This window comes from Sciurus vulgaris (genome assembly GCF_902686455.1).
Source record: "Sciurus vulgaris genome assembly, chromosome: 1".
Classification (NCBI taxonomy): domain Eukaryota; kingdom Metazoa; phylum Chordata; class Mammalia; order Rodentia; family Sciuridae; genus Sciurus; species Sciurus vulgaris.
The window spans coordinates 32,244,245-32,265,674 of record NC_136461.1 but is presented as its reverse complement, the minus strand read 5'-3'; the positions used below and the strand labels follow the sequence as shown (position 1 = coordinate 32,265,674).

At 40.0% G+C, this 21,430-nt stretch overlaps 1 protein-coding gene across 2 annotated transcripts; it reads right to left on the bottom strand.

The window, feature by feature from the left end:
- Nucleotides 1-1,333: 1,333 nt before the first annotated feature.
- Nucleotides 1,334-20,898, bottom strand: YBX1 (Y-box binding protein 1). Of its 2 annotated transcripts, XM_079150655.1 has the most exons (8): nt 20,589-20,898; nt 19,827-19,890; nt 10,142-10,175; nt 7,417-7,506; nt 6,793-7,095; nt 6,429-6,511; nt 2,705-2,970; nt 1,334-1,707 (listed from the first exon to the last, which is right to left on the bottom strand). In XM_079150655.1, the coding sequence occupies exons 1-7, from the start codon at nt 20,752-20,754 to the stop codon at nt 2,736-2,738; spliced, it is 975 nt and encodes a 324-aa protein (XP_079006781.1). In that variant the 5' UTR covers nt 20,755-20,898; the 3' UTR covers nt 1,334-1,707; nt 2,705-2,735. The 2 variants fall into 2 exon arrangements, with proteins under 2 accessions (XP_079006781.1, XP_079006782.1); XM_079150656.1 differs by lacking the exon at nt 7,417-7,506.
- Between the last annotated feature and the right edge of the window lie 532 nt (nt 20,899-21,430).

The window sequence follows — 21,430 nt, the reverse complement described above, 5'->3', positions numbered from 1 at the left end:
ATCTCTAACTGTACTGGGCTGTTTTTTCTTAGGTGCACAGGCTCTGAAATCCTTACAAAAACCCTTAAGTACCCAAAGAACACAAAACACATGAAAACATTTATATGGTCTCTCTTTTTTTTACACTAACAGAAGACACTTACCTCCCCAAACACCTCCTGGTCATTATCAAAATCACATTAGTAGTTATTTAACCAATACTGACCTTTTAACTTACACAATATGCATTAAATATTTTACATACCACCAGTAGTGTTTTCCATTGCACTCTCTACCAACAAGTTATTTTCATAAACCTTCAGCATGGTTTGGGCTAATGCTAACAAATTTGAATATGAATACTTATAATCAAAGTGTAGTGAACTCTTTCATCCAGCTCTTTATTGGGTGATAGAACCAATTTAGATGACTTTCCAAGAGTTGATCAACCTCTTATTTTCTCACTTTACCCAGTTTACTAAATGCAATTCAATTCCTTCTATGAGTACATTCTGGTGAAGGGCACCACCACTTACACTTACCACACAGCGGGACCCCTGAAATGTGCCATGCCAGCTCACCTCCACAACTGCAGTTTCCCCGGGAGGACTCTTAAAGCTGACTGAACTGATCTGGAATAGTCTTCTGAACAGCAGTCATTTTCAGCTAAGTGTCTAATTATTCCACCAAATAGGTCGAAGAACACCTAACTAAAGATCAGTAAGGAATAGCGAAAAAGTGTCAAAACAACAAAATGACATTTTTTTCCATTTCCATGTTCTTGAGCAGCTTTACCAAGTGTATTACACTGTTGTCACTGCTACCAAATCAGAAGCCAAGATGATAATTAGCATACTAGACTCCAAGGCAGACACTTTTGAATGACAGGCTGAAATCATCCTACCACAGTGAGAGAACTAAGTGGAGCAAGATTTGAAACCAATCTGTGCTAGAGCATGTCCTTTCCCAAAGATTACCACTACACCATAGGAACACAGATGAAACAAACTACAGTTCTTCCATTGTTATAAAGCACTCCTAACAGATGAGCTAATCCTTACTTAGAGGACCTACTTTTAATTTTTACTGTGAACCCACAAAAGGGTCACAGATCTTTAAACCCTTTGAAGAAGGGTGCTTAACCATTACATCACACCTCCACCTTTTTTCTGAGACAGGGCCTTGCTAATTTGCTGAGGCAGGCTTTCAACTTGCCACTTTCCTGTAGTCTTGTGTGAGCTGCTGGGATTACAGGCTTAAGCCACCATGCCAGGCAGGATTTAAGACAATTTTCTCTAAGGGAATTAACAGTAAAAGACTTAACTGAAACTAGACAGAGGTATACACAAAGACAATTATTTAAGACCTTTATTAACAGGTGCTTGCAGTTTGTTGACTTTTTTGAAAAAATCAAGTTGTAAACTTTTATTACAAATTAAAAATGAAGTTCTTAAAAATCTCAACTTGACCAGATATGAAACAATTTAAAAACCTTTAAAGGTGTATTGAGAAAAACCAGGCTTTTTTAAAAAACACGTTTGCCATTACCAAAAAGAGACATCTTTAGGTAAAAATAATAAAAACCCCATGCTGCATAGATAATGCAGATAGTTCTAGTTATCTGGTCAACGGGCAAAAAGCAAGCACTTAAGGTCTTCAGCTCCAATCTTTTTGTTCATTTCTTATTGCTGGAATTTCATATTCACTTCTTCTTGTTGGATGTCTAAACTGCAAAGAAAAAAAGGTTACCATGTACAATTCACTGCAACATTAAATGCATCAAATTTTCTAGATCATAGAAGGACAACGTAAGGGAGACAGAAATAAATTTCATTGGGTTTACCTAAGACAGTGACTTACAATCGGAGTAGACGTAGCCATGTGATTAAGAATGGAATACTTGGGGGTTCTGGATGACTTCTGGCCATCCAGAAAAAAGGAAAAACTGTAAAGTACCATGGGCTGAAAAATGGGAATTCCAGAGGCAAAGAGACAATTACATGTCTCTAGATTTAAAAATAAAAAACTAAATACAAAGGAATCCCTTAATTTTGGAATTTAAGAGTAAAAAAAGTGAGACATTAATTTACAATAACAAACACATAAGTGTATCCTTTTTAAAAAATCTGGCACAGAATTATTAACCTCATGAGCATTTTAAATAAAGGCCAAGTCACTCAAGGAGTCAATTCCTGCTTTTAGAAAGACATCCCATCTTTCCTAACAAAAAGAAACCAATTAAACAATTATAAATGATTAAAAATGATGCCAATTTTCTACAAATAGTGTTATTTCCCATTATCATCTAAGGTTATTTCTAGTAGCTATACCACTTTTTAAAAAATGAAGCATAAATAACACAATATAATTAACATACTTCTCAGAGTAAGGTTAGCAAGACTTTCCTCAGTTTACTGGTGAAATCACAGCATTCTGAAAAGTTGACAAAAGGCTCTAATATTCAAAACACACAGTGCAAAGACAGGTCTCCCGGTGTCAGAATTGAGAATTTGAGAATTGGATGAGAGACCAAATAGGGCTGACTTGCAACACTCTAAAATGGAATATTTAAGTAATTTTAAGATTAGAGTCATGATACTGCATAAAATGGCTTATCTTACCCGATAAACTCCATTTTTTCCCCTTGAATTCATAAAGACAGCATAGATACTACTCATGACTGCCACACTCAGGCCAGAGGGCCCTGTGTTGTGGGCTTACTTACCCGGACGATGGTAGAGATGGTAAGCCGGCATTTACTCAGCCCCGCCCTGCTCAGCCTCGGGAGCGGACGAATTCTCAGCTGGTGGATCGGCTGCTTTTGTCTCTTTGCCATCTTGTGGTTTAGGGTTTTCTGGGCGTCTGCGTCGGTAATTGAAGTTGCGGCGGTACCGACGTTGAGGTGGCTGCTGACCTTGGGTCTCATCTCCTTGATTTTCCTTATCCTCTTCATTGCCATCCTCTCTAGGCTGTCTTTGGCGAGGAGGGCCCCTGGAATGAACATTTTGAAAATTGTGAAAGGACAAAAACCTCTTTTTAACAACCCATCCAGTGATTAATACTTTGTTCAATTATAATGATCTGGACATTCTCTTGATCAAAGTGGTGTGCAGTAGTTTTGCAAAAAATACAAACTTGGTTCATATTTCACAAACTGAGTATGATGATTTAGTACAAAGGGATGATGGTGTTAAAAACGACAAAGATAAGTATTTAAAACAGGCTTTACAACATTATCTATTTCAAAATAACCTGAAATCCAAAGAATCCCAGCACATAGAAGTGATGAGTGTTTTATCATTATGCACTATATACACTTAAAACATTGCCTTGTACCGCTAATTTGTACAAATGTTAATTAAAATATAATTTGATAGACTAGCAAACTTTTGATCAGTCTCATCTATCACAAAATTGAGCATGAACTAGCTAATAGTGGCACAGCACCATCACCATTTTAACAGATTTAAAAATGAACTTTATGGTGAACTTTAAAAGCAGGTTACTATAACCCATTACAAAAAAACACTTGCCAAAAGGGTAGAAAATAAGACCGAAGAAAAGACACGCCCCTTCATACAAATGAGTTCACAGCAATGATTAGTCAATTTGGAAGTTCTTCTAAATTACCAAGGTCTGTATCTTAGAGACTATCCACAAAAACTTGTGATTATGTGACTTATTTTAATATCCACAATAGATAAAATGTGGAAACAATTAAAATGTCTATCAACTGAGGCACTAAAACTGTGGAACACCCATACACTGCAATGTGAAGGGACATAAAAGGAATCAGGTACTAACATTTGCTGTAACATTAAAAACCGTAAGAACATGTGCTTAGTGAAAGCAGCCAGAAACAAAAAGCCATACATTGTATGATTCTATTTACATGGAATGAGCAGAATGAGTAAATCTACTGATTGAAAGTGGCTTTAAAAAGTCAGAGCTGCATGCTTTTTAAGAAATGTAGTTCAAATGATACACTCCAGCAATACATTATCCTCAATACCTTAAAATGGAAGAATGGCTTTTCTATCAAAGAATAAGATATCTTTTTCTTTCTTTTTTTGCTGGTGATTAGAAATGACAGAAAAATAATGATGTATTCTTGAATTTTCCTACCTACACTCACAGCACTCCAAAAAGCCCCAGGACCATCAAGATAATGGCTTTAATTAATCACTGCAGACTTAATATTTTTAACCTCCACATTCTCCAAAGTTTTCACCTACTCATCTCAACCCTTTCCATCTCATAAAAGCCCTGTTACACATCTTTTCTAACTACTATTAGGTCAATCAAACTTCAGTAATAATTTCTCTAGTTGTCCTCTGCTGACCAAGTGATAACTGTCCTAATCTTACTAATGCGGGTTTCTTCTTTTTGTTTTGAAAGGAAATTGAACCCAGGGATGTTTCACCACTGTGCTATATATCCCCCAGGCTGGCCTTTAACTTAAATCCTCCTGCCTCAGACTCCCAAGTCACTGAGGCATCATGATGGTTTTTACGTAACTCTTCCAGTTTCTTTCTGAAAATTGCATGCTTTCAACCTTATTTTAGTCTCTTTTCTACCTCCTCTGCCCACTATAGTCCCGAGTGACAGTTGCCAATAATCTGTTTTTATATTGCTGACATGCTGCTTTCTACCCGAGTTTTCTCAATTTCAAACATGACTTCCCTTTCCCTATTTTTTCTAGTTCATTCCCATTCTCCCATTTTTAATTTTCATTAGAACCTATAATTCAGGGACCCTATTAAGTCATCCCCCTTTAATATTTTCCATTTCTTCTTTATCCAAATACAAAATTGGTCATTAATCACATGACCAGTCCCTATCAATGTCTTCATGTGGATAAATCAATGCCAGATATCCACTCTTCCCCATCTCAGCCTGTTGCTTAAATGTCTGGACAAGTATGACCAAACTAGATGGGCTCACTTCAAATCTGCAATTGCTACTCTTAATTTCCTATCTGTTCTCCTTCTAGAGATATTTTCACAATATTGTCCCTAACAACCTTTCTTTATTCCTTTACATTCAACTTTTAAAATTTTCTTTTGTCTATTGCACCTTCCAGCCTATTAATGCTCTTATTTCTCATAACAAGCCCTTTTGATCTCATATGGTTTCCTTCCAATCCTATTTGTCTCCTTTCCAACAAAACTCTTGCTAGGGTCCCTGTCTTATTCAATTTGCTCTCAAACCCACACCAACCAGTATTTCATGCCACAGCTTCATGCATTCCATTCAGGCATGGTACATTTGGGAAAAACAAAAAAACAAAAAACAAAAAACCCCACAAAACACTTCCTGCTAGGTTGGAAAGCCCTACCCATATTCATTCGATAACTTCATTGCACACTTTAAAGCAAAATGTGTTATGGAGTAGATTATTTGTCACTATCAAATATTTTATATCTTGAAAATGAGACTATTAAATCTGAACTAAACCAAAAAGTAAAGACCTTTGTACTGAAGATTTTTTTTTTGAACATTTCCAGAATTCAACCAAATACAGTAAACCTGAAGCATTCTACACTGAAAATAACTGCACAATTTTTTTAAGGATAACAATGAAAGAAGGCAGAAACTTTAGTTTTACAGTGTAACTAACAGGCAAACCAAAGACTCTGCAGTTAGAACACATGAACTAATAATGTATAGACTTTAACCACTTGACAAAGAACTCATCTTAAAAATTCATCAGGTTGCTAACACAATTACCTGGCAAAGCAGTGAATTAGAAATCTTTCTGAACCAGCCAGCATTCCAGTTCACTTAAATTAGAAACTCAGGAAAGAACATACATCAGTGTAAATAATGGCTGCTAATGCAAAATTGAATATGCTCCAAATTCATATTTGATGTATATATTGTGTAACCTCAACTCGGTTCCCTGGGTTCCAAAGCTTTAATCCTTACAGCAATGCCACACTGTTCCATCCTACTATCCCTGTTGGTATTGGGAACACAGCCTCAAAGTGTATGAAAGCCAGTTTGAAAATACGTTCAGCTCATGGAGCTTTTCCAATTTCTCTTACTGTTCATTTCTCAAGTATGCCATGGTTCAAGGTCAGATAATCCTAATGCTTACCTTTCCTCCCTCCCGAGTAGGGAGGTTTAAAAGATATGTGGTTTAAACTACTATCTTACCTGTTTAAGAACAGAAAATTTGAAATTCCACACCCTCATTTAAAAAAATATGTATAAAGTAGACCTCATCTATACAAGCTGTTTTTAACCAGTGCCAGCAAAGAAGATGCAAAGAACACATTCTCAAAGATAATTGACTTCAGGTTCCCCTCTTAAGGCATCTGATGAAAGAAAATGTAAGTGTTAACAGGTAAATGACTCAAACAGACTGCAGGAGAAGCATGATGCCACTGCTGAGTTGTAACATACAGTTAAAAAATTTAAGAGAAACAGGTTAATATGGGCTGTACCTGCGGAATCGTGGTCTATAACCCCGATACATATTCTGTCTCACTGGTCTACCTTGTTCTCCTGCACCCTGGTTGTCAGCACCCTGAAAAAAGACAACAGCAATCAAACCTCCCGGATCAGTAACATTAAGAATAAAAACTCAATCAGACAAATCCAATATCTGATAGTAAGAGTTGATTAAAAAAAAAAAAATCATCTAGTTAAGTATAAACACATTGTTAATTCTTTTGGTTACTCAGGATGGAAAGGGCTTTTCATATGACTAGTAACCAATATAGGGGAAGAACTCCAGAAAATGGTTAACATGATCATGTCAAAATGTATTATGTCCTGTTGATCTTTTTTCTTTTTGGTGAAACTTACCTCCATCACTTCTCCCTGCACAGGAGGGTTGGAATACTGTGGTCGACGCCCATAGGGTCTCCGCATGTAGTAAGGTGGGAACCTTCGCCTGCGGTAGGGCCGGCGTTGTTGGGCCTGGCCTTCGGGAGCACTCTCCGATCCCTCATTCTTTTCCCCACTCTCACTGTTCTGATAATTCTGCTGGTAATTGCGTGGAGGACCCCTACGACGTGGGTAGCGTCTATAATGGTTACGGTCTGCTGCGTATTTACTGCCTTGAACTGGAACTCCACCAGGGCCTGTAACATTTGCTGCCTCCGCACCCTACAAAAGCCATTACATATTGATAGTGACAGAGGAAATCAGAATATTTTAACAAACTTCACACAAACCCAGGAAAACAAGAAAACAAGGGCAGGGGGTGTTGTCTGTGTGGGCAGGGGTGCATAGAAATGACTAAATATCAGCTCCTCACTCTTCGAAGAGACTGCCCTCTAACTGCAGCCAACACATTAGGCTTGATGCACCTGTGTTCATGTGGTCACCTGAACACATCCATCCACATTAGAGCCACCATCCTAATGGATGAGATCTCCAAAATATTTCCATACTGAAGTCAAACCTTTACACAAAAAGCATCCTCACCTTTTCTCCTTCAACAACATCAAACTCCACAGTCTCTCCATCTCCTACACTGCGAAGGTACTTCCTGGGGTTATTCTTCTTTATGGCAGTCTAGTAATATCACATTCCAAAAATAGATTAACAGGGGAGAATAACGTGCTTTTTCATTTAAAATGTACCAGAGTCAATATTATTTTAGCTTGGATATACACTTAACTTATAATTTGCTTTACATAAGACCAAACTGTCAATAAATGCAGGAAAGCAGGGACCAATGCTACCCCCACCTCAACCAAAATACTCCAATCATCCAAAGCCCCAGCATTTTAACCACTATTTACAAAACTAAAGTAATTTAACACTCAAGACAGACACAACAATATTATGTATATTTTTAAATGCTTTTTACAAAAAAAAAAGCATTATATATATATCTTGGAACGGCTATCCATCTATCCCCCAAAGACTGCACTTAATAGTAGAAGCTAGCCCCACACATGGCCAGTTTAGATGACAGGCGAGTTTAGTTTTTACATGCTTCAAAGTTGACCAAACCAACTTTGTCCCTGTGTTACCATATCAAACTCAATTACAGATGTCAACCAAAATCCCTTCCAACCTATCTACTACCATGGAAATGCATTTCACATGTATTAACTATGCCACTCTTTATATTTTCTGACTGCATGGGAATGTTGGTTATTACTTCCCCAGAATTCAGTAAATCTTACATTATAGCTTTAAAAATTAGTTGATTTGCCCAAGGTCACACAGCTAGTAAGTGGCAGAGTGGGGACTTTTCTAAATCCAGGTCTTGGGACTCCAAATCCCATGTTCATTCCACATCACAGCAGTATCCATTACAGGATCACTCATGCATTTCCATTCCAGAGGAGGCAGGACAACCAACAAATCTGAGGCCAGTTAAGCTCCGTTGCCCAGAACTGCATCTCCTTGATACACCACTAAGACCTGAGCAGCCAAAGTCCCAAGAAACAACTACATGTTGAAACCACTTCCAAAATAAAGAGGAAAGCATATTGGTGACACATTGTGGGTCAACACAACTGAGTAAATTAAAGTCAAAATAATTGATCTCATCTGTCATCTAAACTGTCACATAGTTTTCATACCTTTCATATATAGCCAACTCTCAATTACCTGCAGTCATAGGGGATAGCAGAAGTACGGATAATTAAAAATTCCCAAACTCTTTAATGAACATCTTTTTTTTGGGGGGTGGGGGGGTGTCTTTTTTTAAATTTTTTTTTGAACTGGGGGTCAAACCCAGGGCTTTGCGAATGCAAGGCAGACACTTTGCCACTGAGCTACATCCCAACCCTTTAATAAACATCTTTATCCCCTTCACACAAGTCTGAAAAGCCTTGTTACCACTGTTCCTAAATCTGCACAATCTTTTGAAAATGCAGAAGGAACAGGTCAAGAGTTGTCTTCACAAACGAGAACACCATTTTTTAAAACAAACATCTGCTTTAAAACATTTTGTGAGCAGTCCTGAATTTACATTTAGAATTGAAATGTTTCCATACTTACATTTGACCCTTGGATTATCTGATAGGGTTTTGGATGTACTAGAAATTGATCTGGTTTCCCCCTTGACTGTCAAATGAATGCTGTATAAGACACTTCAGAGCTATAAATCACCAACCTATGACAGCTCTTCCTAAGAAGCATGCTGCCATCCAAGCTCATATCTGCCTGAATAAAGGTATGGGTATGGAAATGATTTTAGATCTTTAGATTTCTGGATTAGTATAAAAAAAGTAGTTAAAATTTCTTAAAATAATTTAATACAATCTGATATTTCAACAGTCTTAGTGAAAAAACTGCATAGCACAGAAGTACACATACACAAACGTGCTGTTCCTACCCATTTCATACCTGTGAGGATGAGTAAGTCCAATGGAGCCTATAACATACTTAAGTTTGAGATATTAGCATTCACTTGGCAGTGGCTTACTTTAGCAATCTCAATTCCTCAACGTTTGAACATTTTCCAACATTTTCCTTATATAATACTCAAGGAGAAAATCCAGCATGTAGCCCCTTTCCTTTACTAATTTTCTCCTCCCAAAACACCAGTAGCCAACACACAATTACTTAATTACCATCTTTGCTGCACTGCCTTTCATTTAACCTTAAGCTATTAGTGAGAACTTAAATTTTTTTCCAAAGCTAGCCAGCTCTCCAAGATTAAAAGCAAATTAAAAAACCCTATTTCATTAAAAATGCTTCAGAATATATGGAGCTATGCTAGTTTGCTCGTTTTCTACCTTCCTCTTCAGATAACTGTATTGTGGAGTTCTGCCCTGTTATGATTTGTCTTATAACAGAGGTGGGCCTAACAGCATTTGAAAATGTGTTGCCAACGTTTCTGTGTATTTATAGTAACACTATTAATTTAAGTCTAGATTCATGGAGGCTGTTTGCTCATCCAGAATTAGGAATGAAAATTTAGTGCAATTAAGTTGAGCAGATTCAACATTTTAAAAAGCTACAGCTACTAACAAAATTCCAATTGGAAATACCTATCTTAATTAAGTGGACTTCAATATGTTTTGATGTACACATTTAAGCATGCTATTACTCTTTAGGTAGGAAGGAACTAAACAAACTGGTGGTTGGACTTAACCTTTTGCAAGGAACAGAGTTGAGAAGACATCCACCCTTTTCTTCTCCTAAGCCTTGAGTCAGAAGTGCAATATCTATATACACAAGCACTCACCTGGTGTACAAATACATCTTCCTTGGTGTCATTCCTGTAAGACAAAACCAAGTTGAACAAGTTAAAAAATAAAATATATTTTGAACTGCCAGAGGTTAAGAATATGCCTGGTCATTGATATACTTTCTCCTGCCCCACAAACACTTTCTGACTGACTGCCAATGAGTTACCAGGAAGTTTGAAAAAAGCAGACACTTAAGTTCGCTTTAAAGACTAAGCAGTTGAAAACAACTGTAACCTCACAACCTTTAGGAGCATAAGCAAAACTAGTCTAAGATTGCAAAGTGTGACCAAGGGAATCATAATCAAGGTAGAAGTGACAAACATATTGTTACTCCTTACCCTACTCGACTTTAACAGTGTCGCAGCATACCCCACCCTCACCTCTAGAATATATTTACTAACAACAGGAGTGCTTTTGATTTTTTTTCACTCCATCTTCAATCATTTCCTATTAACCATTTTCAAACCCCAAATTTCCTTGAGGTCATAAAAATGACCGCAACAAACTTCCCTAAAACATATAACATAAGGAGTGATCCCTTTAGGTGACAGTGAAAGGTCAATGCTGGTTTATCAAATGTAGTAAATTTACCACTCTGGCTTGGGATGTTGTTGGTGGGGGAAAGGATAAATCTGTATACTTTCGGCTTATTTTTGCTGTGAATCTAAAACTTAAAAGAAAAAAGCTAAAAAAAGTACAACTGATATCCACACCACCACTCAATGCCAAACACTGAACTATATAAAAGACAGATGAATGAGACTATATTGTTCAATATCACACACCACCCCCGCTTTTGGGAAGTGACTAGGGACTCAAATCTATGAATGCTCTACAGAGTTACATCCTCATCCCCCCTGCCTTTTAAAGTAACTGTGATTTCTGGCATGTGTCACATGCCTGGCTAAATGGATACCATTTTATAGCAATCACTGGTCTAGTAAAATCTGCCAAACAAATATGTGGTTGAAATATTTGTTTTAGAACTAAATTGTAAGAAAGATGCCACATGTAAAATTAAAGTCATAGGTATGGGTAAATGCAACAAATTCAATGGAGGCCAAATTCAGATTGGCTACATGGGAGGAAAAATAGAAGCCAAATCAACCTACAGATAGGAGCCAAAGTCTTTTAGTTAGAAGAATGTGACATGATTAAAAATTACTGGAGGGCTGGGGTTGTGGCTCAGTGGTATAGCGCTTGCCTAGCTATACTAAGATTGCAAAGTGTGACCAAGGGAACCATAACCAAGGTAGAAGTGACAAACATATTGTTACTCCTTACCCTACTCGACTTTAACAGTGTCGCAGCATACCCCGCCCTCACCTCTAGAATATATTTACTAACAACAGGAGTGCTTTTGATTTTTTCTCAATCAAAAGTATCAATCTTTAGTATCACATAAAAAAACCACGCAAAATAAGGGCATCATGTCCATCTACAACTAAAAATTAAAAACAATTTACTGGATAAAATGTGAATATGAGCAATTAGTTATATAAGTCCTGGACTAAGGGTTCATGTACGAGGAAGGTATTTTGGATATCCTTCTTTAAGCAAAAACTGGAGAAAATACCATTAGGTACTAAACTGGATAAATTATATTCCATGTCAAAACAAACCCCAACATTATGTGTAACTATAATGCACCAATAAAAACTTATAAGTTGGCAAACTTTGTATATAACTGGATGCCACATGAGAAAATGATGTCCTCTTTTAGTTTTGAGATTGGTTATCAAGATGACATCAGAAATGAGAACTGCTGCCAGGTATGGTGGTACACACCTATAATTCCAGTAACTTGGGAGAATGATAAAGCAGGATGAGGCAGGAGGATCCCAAGTTGCAGGCCAGCCTCAGATACTTAGTAAGACCCTGTCTCAAAATAAAAATAGAAAGGGCTGGGGAAGTGGCCCAATGGTTAAGCAACCCTGGGTTCTATCCCAGGTACAAAAAAAGAAATGAGAAATGCTGGAAGTGAAACATTTCCGACCTTTACTGACCTACCCCACCCTCCTCACTGTCAGTAGGTCAGAAAGAGAAAAGGCTTATAGAAGCTCTAGTATTTAATGACCACAGAACAAAGGCTTACTATCAGAACTAGACTGCTGGCTTCCTGGCGATCTAAGGACCAACACAAAGAATGTACATAAAATTTAATTTGGACCTTAAAAGTTTTAGCTTGGATTATCACAACGTTAAGAAAATGTTTATTCATGGGATCAGAATAATCTTAAAACTTATAAAACCAAACCAGGTATGCTGCCCAAACTATTCAAAACAAGTGACTGAAAATGCATATTAGGAATACCCAGGGAAGGCTGGAGGCAGCAGCACATGTCTTGGGAGACTAAAGCAGGAGGATCTCAAGTTCGAAGCTAGCCTCAGCAATTTTGCAAGGCCCTAAGCAACTCAGTAAGACCCTGTTTCTAAATAAAATATTTAAAAAAAGGACTTGGTATGTGGCTCAGTGTTAAGCACCCTTGGGTTCATTCTCCCAGTACCCACCCCCACCAAAAAAAGAGAGAATACCTAGGGGATTGGTAGCTGGTCATAATGTAAATCTGTCCATAGTTCCACAAGCACCACAGAAACAGATTAGAACTATCTTAATCACATCATTACTATTTCAAATTCTAGACCTCAAGGGAAAAGAAGTGGTAGAGATAAAAAGGTTGGCAAGGTCTAAAACAGTGATTCAAAAGGGATGTAACACTGGCCCTAAAGGACATTTAAAGTTGGCACAAATTAGGGAACACACTACTGGCATTAATGGGGTCTATGAATGTTACATAAAAATAGTATTCTACTGGACTTTCGTTTAAGAAAATTCATTATCTCAGCCTCAAAGGTAGCCCTTTTATACTTTCTAAGTGTTTGAAATTCAGTTTAAAAAAAAAAAAAAAAAAAAAAAAAAAAAAAAAAAAAAAAAAAGCAATTTCCATGGAGAACTGTTTGTTACTGATAATGACAGAACACCATGCCCAAGGTTTATCTGAATTTTAGGAAAAAACCTGACAGTTCAGAAAACAGTTTCAGCCAAGATAAAATACCATAGTTTGACACAGCTCCAGGTTATCAAACCTCTGCAAAATAAGATGGTGCTGAGATAAGTTACATCTGGTTACTTACTGTCCTGGGAAAAATCCCTTTTTTAGACATGGCCTACCAAGTGGGTTTTAAATGTCTCCTTCATTGCTGTTTTTAGGTTAATGATGTATGTTGACTAAATTTACAAATAAACTTGTTTATCTACAAGTCAAAACAAAACTATGGCTTGGACATACTAAACTGATATAGTTACAACTTAAGACTGTTCCCAGTCTTAAGTGCCCCTGGGTCGGATCCTAAAAGGTGGGGGCGGGGGCAGCCAGAGATGTTTAAGGCCGAAGCAGAAGAATCACATGTGAGGCCAGCCTGAGCAAAAACACAGGGAGACCCTGCCTCAAAATTCTAAATCCCCAAGGAAACACACAAACCAAAATGGCTGATTTAATAAGTACCCTTGTTACTGAAGTAATGGGGGAAGAGACGGAGACATTCCTAGTGCTCTCTTACCATTGGTGGTACATCCTGAAAACCCAAGAATATAGTTCTATCTTTATCATACTTTACTGAGTGGAGGTATATACAGACAAGGAAGACTAGTTTATGAGCTCCTTTCTCTTCAGTGGACTGCCAGTAAGTCACTGAAAACCAGCACTGTAGGAGCATAATACTCAATTACAACCCCCACCTTTTTTTTGGGGGGGGGGGGGGGGGGAGGTGTGTTTACTGGAATGTACCCAGATATACTTTACCACAGAATTACACTCCTGGCCCTTGTACCCACCTATTATTTGCTGTATCCTAGCAAGCTCCGCTACTTCTATACTACCCAATTTACCCAGATTGATAAGGGTTCTTAACCGCAAACACAACTTAAATTAAAACTACACTATTGCCTTAAATGAGACCCACTATATGGGTTGATTCATAAAAATGCTGTTACCTTGTTGCACACTTCCATACCAAGCTATTAAAATACCTTAATTCCCCTGTGCAAATTAATTTATAATCCCATGGTAATAAAAACAAATTCCAGATTTTAACATCTACATGTTCACAAACTAAAGCATTCAGACACCAATTTCCAAGTACTGCAGATCACCTTAAGATCACAGTCACTATTTAGGTCTTCATTTGTTCCCTATGAAAGAAACATTCTCATATCCAGCAGACACATGTTTCCAGGCACAGTCCACCACCATTACCTCTTAGGCTAGACTACAAATGCTTCCAAGGGAAGAAACTGGAGGTAGACAACTAACTATTGCCTCAGTACTAGGAAACGGAAGTTAATATACTGGTTGCCGCTTCTAGATTTTTAAATCAATTGATTTTACTTTGAGGGGAGACAGAAGGAACCATTACAAGATGACAGCATATCCTGTTCCAAGTCACAAATCAGTGACCTGGTAAACATGGACAACTTCTGCCCAGCTCAAGATCACTGATATAACCAACACAAATCAGTCCTGAAGTCCCTAACATACATATCATTGTTGTTTGTCCCAAAAGTCCCAGATGTGGGGGGGAACCAAAAAAAAAACAAAAAACAATCCCCTACATAGCCCTTCCTTAGTAGCACACTAATGTTTTTCTGCCTTCCCTGGTGTCTTAACAGTTTTAGTTTATTATGGACTATAAACAACTTACAGGGCTCAGAAACAGACCTACTAGGATGGAGTTTTGTTGATGCCATCTCTCTGAAGGTCTATAAACTCTTACTATGAACTATGAATCAAGAATTTTAGTCACCAGGCATGGTTCTGTACACCTGTAATTTCAGCTACTTGGAGGCTGAGACAGGAGAGCCACAGTTCAGGGCCAGGGCCAGACTCAGCAAATTTAGTGAGGCCCTAAGCAACTTAGTGGTTAAACACCTCTGGGTTCAATAGCTGGTACCAGAAAGAAAACTCCAGGCCCTACTTCCTAATTTCTTTAGGCAACCTCATAATACCCATCTTTTTGTTTCTTTCTTTCTTTTTTTTTTTTTTTGGGGGGGGGGGGCCCGCTGGCAACTAGGTGAACCCAGGTGTGCTCTACCTCTGACCTCTATCCTCAACCTCAGGTTCTCACTGAAGTTTAATCTTAGGATCTAAGTTGCCCAGACTGATCTGCAATCCTCCTGCCTCAGCCGCCCAAGTCACTAGGATTATAGGTATGAGCGAACATGCCCAGCAGGAAACACTGATTCTCACCTCACAGATCATATAAAAACAAAAGATCCAGAAGTGAAATAAGGTTCAAGGGCTGGGGAGATGGCTCAGTTGGTAGAGTGCTTGCCCTGTAAGCACAAGGCCCTGGGTTTGATACCCAGCACCCCGCCCCCCAAAAAAAACAAGTGGAAATGCAGCTTGTTCACATAGCAGAAGTGAAATAAGGTTCAATATTTTTTCCTGTAATTCCTCAACTTACTAGTAAGAAATTTCTTTAATTTGTAATGCTAACCTACATGCTAAACTAGAACTTTTAACAATCCCAAACTTCATGAAATCTAGTAAAATGCAGAAAGTTTTCCAACATCTGAGGAACAAGCAGTCAGCACAAAGGAGCTCCAGTGACAAGCTAGAGATCATGCAAGAAGTCTTTCAATAGCTAAGAATAGCTGACCCTTCTAAGAAATTACCTGTAACTATGTGGATAACCATCAAATTGAAGTTGACCAGGGTCTATTTTCAGACACAGTATAATAGCAGTTGGTGTACACAAACTCCAGAGGAGAAAAACTGAGTTCAAATCCTGCCTCTGCAGCTTACTACTATGTTTATGAGGAAAGTTAAAAAAAACCTCTTTGTGCTTCAGAGCCGAATGCCTAACCATCAAAAGATATGAGGATTAAATGAATTAGTTAATTTTAAGCACTTACACTGACTCTGGTGTAAACTGTCAGCTACATCCATTATTACCAACGTCAAAGTGTGAAGGAAGTCATTAGGATACACGTGGAACCCCCAACTCAGACTAAAACTGACCATCCTGAAGTTTTAGTGTAGAGAAAAGCTAAGACTCCCTAAACCATGGAAAATGAGTACACACCTAGAGGTCATGGAATGAAGGCAGTCAGCAATAAGACACAACCAAGTGTGACACACTGGTAAAAAAAAAAAAAAAAAAAAGAACACGGACCCCCTAAAGGTGGTAGTAATAGTCAGGTGGGTTTATCTATATGGAAATACAGGGCCCTGAGGCTAAACGAAGTTCACATCTTAAAAATATGACAACCTGGATTGTATTGGTATTATCTCCTGAATTTTTAAATGCTAGCAATTCTGATTAAAAAAATACTGCGGTCCTCAAACATTAACCAGCAGGTTAACAGCTTGTGATCTCTGCTCTACTTGATTTCCTTTGCTCCAAATTTCTCCCTATCTCAAAACTTAATGACAAATTTAGGCATTTAAAGTACACTGGAGGGGAAAAAAAAAAATCCTAATTCTGGTTACTAAAATGCATGTCCCATTAAATAAGTTGTTACTGATTCATGGTAATCATGAATTTGGTGAATACAGATCAATCTTAAAAAAAAAGCTTAAAAAAAAAAAAAAAAAAAAAAAAAAAAAACTGGGCACAGTGGTGCACACTTGTAATCCCAACAGCGAGGGAGGCTAAGGCAGGAGGATCACAAGTTCAATGCCAGTCACAACAAAAAGCAAGGCTCCAAACAACAGTGAGAACCTGTTGAAATAAAATACAAACTAGGGCTTGGGATATGGCTCAGTGGTTGACTGCCCCTGAGTTCAATCCCCAGTACCAACATAAATAAATAAATAAGTAAGTAAGTTAAAAAAATATATAGGAATTTGGGGAGGGGCACTAATTAACTAGTCAGGTGGTTCAATTTGTATTTTGCCAACATACCACACAAGAGAAATTCAATGAATTTATTCTTCAGAATTCCTAGATTACATGTCTAAACAACTTAAGAAACATTTTTTTCCTGCTTTTCTTTGGCAGTGGTCTGAACCTAGGAGTGCTATGTCTGGACTATATACCTCCAGCCCTTTTCAAAAGTCTTAATTTGAGATAAGGTCTAAGTTGCCTAGGTTTGTTTTGAACTTGTGATCCTCCTGCTCAGCCTCAAGTAGGATTTTTCTGGTGTCACCATGCCTGGCACAATTTTACTACTTTAAAAGTTCTATAAGCTACAAGGATTTTAAGTTTGAGGCTAACCTCAGTAACTTGGCATGACCCGGCCTCAAAATATAAGGGCTAGGGATGTGGCTCAGTGGTTAAGTGCCCCTGGGTTTAATCCCAGATACCACAACCGAACAAACACCAGTAGAGAGAAAAAAGAATTATTCCAAAAGGCCATAACAATTCATAGGTGACAACTTAGGCTGGAACAAACATTTACAATGAAAAGCATTGTAAAAAGCATTGTAAAGGAAAAAAATTCACAAAAAAACCCTATATTTTAATTATAAAATATCTAGAGAATCTAGAATAGATATTCAGGGAATTCCAAGTCTAACCACCCTAAACACTGCATCCTCCCCCTTTACATAGAAAGGGCAGATCTGTTTTCCTTCCCCCGAGAGTAAGTAAGGTGTCCCCAGCTCAGTCTGTGATCTGTTCTACTACAACACATAGAACTGATCCCTATTTTCATTAAGGCAAACCTCCCCTGTTTGATTGGAATCATTTTACAGTATCATAAAAAGTTCCAATCATTAACACTACTAATTTGGAAACAATACACATTCTAATCAGTGAATTTAACAAAATAGTTCAGGTCAGGATAGTTCACACAAAGGATCATCAAAAGCCAATTTACACTTAACTGGTCCTGAAGGATGAGCAATTGAGTTGATCAAAGTCAGAACAGATATTCAATGAACAGTATCTCACAGAATATAATATAAAGAGCCGTAGTATAAAAATGGATAAAAACTGATAACCTAAAAATAGGTGATAAACTATGTACATTTAATAGAACGCACAAAAATAAAAATTTCTTAAATACTCACAAAATACAAAAACTACAATTTATTCACTGCAAATTATAGTCCCCTTTAACATGCATACAAGAGATCTGACTGCACTGGGTCAACAGCTAAAAGCAGTAGTTTTAAAGGTATGGTGAACAGACCATTCTCACCAACAACTGGTATTCTTGTTAAAATTGTATCAGAACTAATGAACCCAAAGCTCAAAAGGAGGATATCTCAGGGATTTTCATTTTCAACTCCCTTGAATCGGAAACCACAGGTTTAAGGATAGACAAGCAATGAGAATCAGTAGGGCATGAATATCAAATAAAATAATGAATAAACCCAAAGATCAGTTAAAAAGTAATCAGCAAACCAATTTTACAAAAAGCATTCCTTTCACTCCTCATTAGTAACCCAGTATACAAAAATTGATGAAAGATGTAGCTTTGGTCAGGGAGGCGAACAATTCAAGGCAGAAAATCCTAAAAATTTCGAAAAAACAAAACGTTTGCCAATAACTGAAAAATATGGCAGAACAGATCATCAAATGCCTATAAATCTCTTGCTTTGAGTGTTTCCACAATACTGCATGGTTGATTAATGCACGTTTTTACATCAGTCAATTATGTCTGTCTTTAAAAGACTGGTTGCCCATTTCACAAACATTCTGTTACCCTTAAGCATTCTTTCAAACATCTCGTTGGTTAACACCTTCTAAAGTAAAGATGTAAGAAAAGAAAACGCTGAAATGGCGCCAAGTACCACAGCTGTACGGCCAAGATTGCTACTGGCACTCGCGGTGCTCTACACCCATGCAACTGCACTACTAGCCTTGGCAGCCATCTTGGAAATGATGCCCGGCTCCCTTGTGAGCCGACGCAGAGTGCAGTGAGTGAACTGCAGTTACCACCGCGGTCGCTACAGATAATTCTAAGGCTGAATCTAAAGACTTAGCTAGCAGCTTTGCCTTAAAAAGGAACGATATTAAGTTACCCGGGACTTAGGACCACTTTAATAAAACTACAGTCAGAGCTTAAAAAATTCTATTCAATCAGCAGGATTGTGACACAAGGTAGTAGAATAAATAAAAATTGAGGAAGGAAAAGGACCCCCCCCCCCCATTTACTCTACAGGCAAACACCACCAGTTTTCTCTGATCAAAGTAGTACTAACAGAAAACTCACTCGAGGTATTAAAAGAGATTAGAAACGGTAAACAAAGGCAATATAACCTTATGGTAAGGATGACAAAAATCTCGTCTTTGACTTGTCAAATCACGTTACTCCAAAAGGTTAACAACGTTTTGTTTTGTTTTAATTACAGGATCACATCCTCAAATCTCAATTTCAGTAACGTATAAAAAGACAAGTATGAAAACATGTTGGCCTGCAGTTTCCCCAAACTGTTAAGACATGGCTCATTCACTACGCTTTCCTTAAAACTGCTTTGTACCATAACGAAGACTTTGGGGTTCGTTTTAGATTGATATCTGGTTGCAAAACAAAGACCAGCCCTACATACACAAATCCCTTTTACTCATCAAGGAAAACAAAATATTACACTACACCCGAAGAGGCAACCGCCATTGAGAACGCGGCCGAGTGCCTGCAACATGCTTAACTGAGCCCCTAGCCCCGGAGAACCTAAGGACTGAGCGACAAACATACAGCAACTGGAATGGAGCTTCAGACGCGCATCTCACCTGTTGATGAAACCATATCCGTTTCTTACATTGAACCATTTTACTGTTCCCAAAACCTTCGTTGCTGGAAAACAAAGCAAAACAACCCTCAATTACCAGCTACCCTTGTAACTCGGCCGGGCTTCGGCATCTAGCCCCTTGCAGCTCTCGGGCACCTGACAGCCTTTTCTCTTCCCATCCCAACAACAGGCCCGCGCGGGGACCCCAAAGCCTCCCTCGCCGTACACGTGGGTGGGCTCGAAGCCGTGGGGCGCCGCAGGGCAGGCCCGGGGCGCGGGCCCAAGATGGGTGTGTACGCAGGCCGCGGGCGGGGAGCACGTGAGGGAAGGGGAAGCCGCCCGGCCCACTCCAGCCTGCGTAGGCGGCGCGCCGCGCCCTCCGAGCACACGCGGAAGGGAGCTGGGTGGGGGGAACCGAACAACGGAGTGCGGGCCGAGCGCACGAGGGCGGCCGGTCTGCCCGCGGGCGCGCGAGAAGGGACCTGCCGCACACGCGGCCGGTAGCGCGCGGGCGCAGGGGGAGGGGCGCGCGGTCCGCGGGGTCCGCAGGGGGCGCGGAGGCGGCGTGCGCGCGCATACCGGGCACGCGGTACAGGCAAGTCCCGGCCCGGGAGGGCGAGTGGGGCCGGGGGGAGGGGCGGCCGCGCGCCGGGAGTCGGGAGTCGGTCCCGCCGGCCGCGCGCTCCGTCTCGCCCCGTGCCGGCTAACGGTTCCGCGGCCAGGCTTCCCCGTGGCCCCACCCCCGTCCCCGTCCAGCCCTCACCGATGACCTTCTTGTCCCCGCCGGCAGGCGCCGCCGATGTAAGGCCGCCCGGGCCGCCGCTCCCTGCGCCGCTGCCCGTGGTGCCGGGCTTGGTGTCGGCAGCGCTGAGGGCGGGGGCGGCGGGGGGGGCGGCGGGCGGCTGCTGGGTCTCGGCCTCGCTGCTCATGGTTGCGGTGATGGTGACTGGGGCCGGCTGCGGCAGCTGCGGCTCCTCCCGGGGTGTGATGGTAACTAGGCCGGCGGCGGCGGTGGGGCTGCTCAGGGCTCTCTGGGGTCCGCTCTCCGCTCCCGCTACCGATCGAACTAGCGAGAATGGCGGGACAGGCGGGATAAGCCCTGAGATCGACCCGCCCTAAGCATTGTTCATTGGCCATCAGTCCTGTCAATCTCGCCACCTGACCCGAAATCCTGACTTCTATTGGCTAAACCTTTATCACTCCTTCACTCTCATTGGCCTTTAGGCGGCTAATTCGGCCGACCTACAACCGTTCCAGCCTCCGCCGCCATAGAGACCGGAACTAGAATTAGAGTAGTCACCACGAGAACCATAGAGTACCCGAGAGGACGGGCAGAGAGAACGTGACTTTCACGAGGCCGCTACCGGGTAGGTGAGCTGCGTGTTCAGGGTTCTGTCCAGTTTGAAGAAATGGCATTATGAAACACCTGGACCGATATCACCTGGCCTGACCTAAGGCTTGGAAAGGGGCCAAATGTCTTAGGCCCTTATGAAGAGAAGGCTTCCTTCCCTTCTTGCTCCGAGGCCTTTATCGCGGGATTGAACCGTCTTCTTGTCTTTAAGAGCTGCGTCCTCACCACACAGCCCCGGGTTTCTGGAACTGACT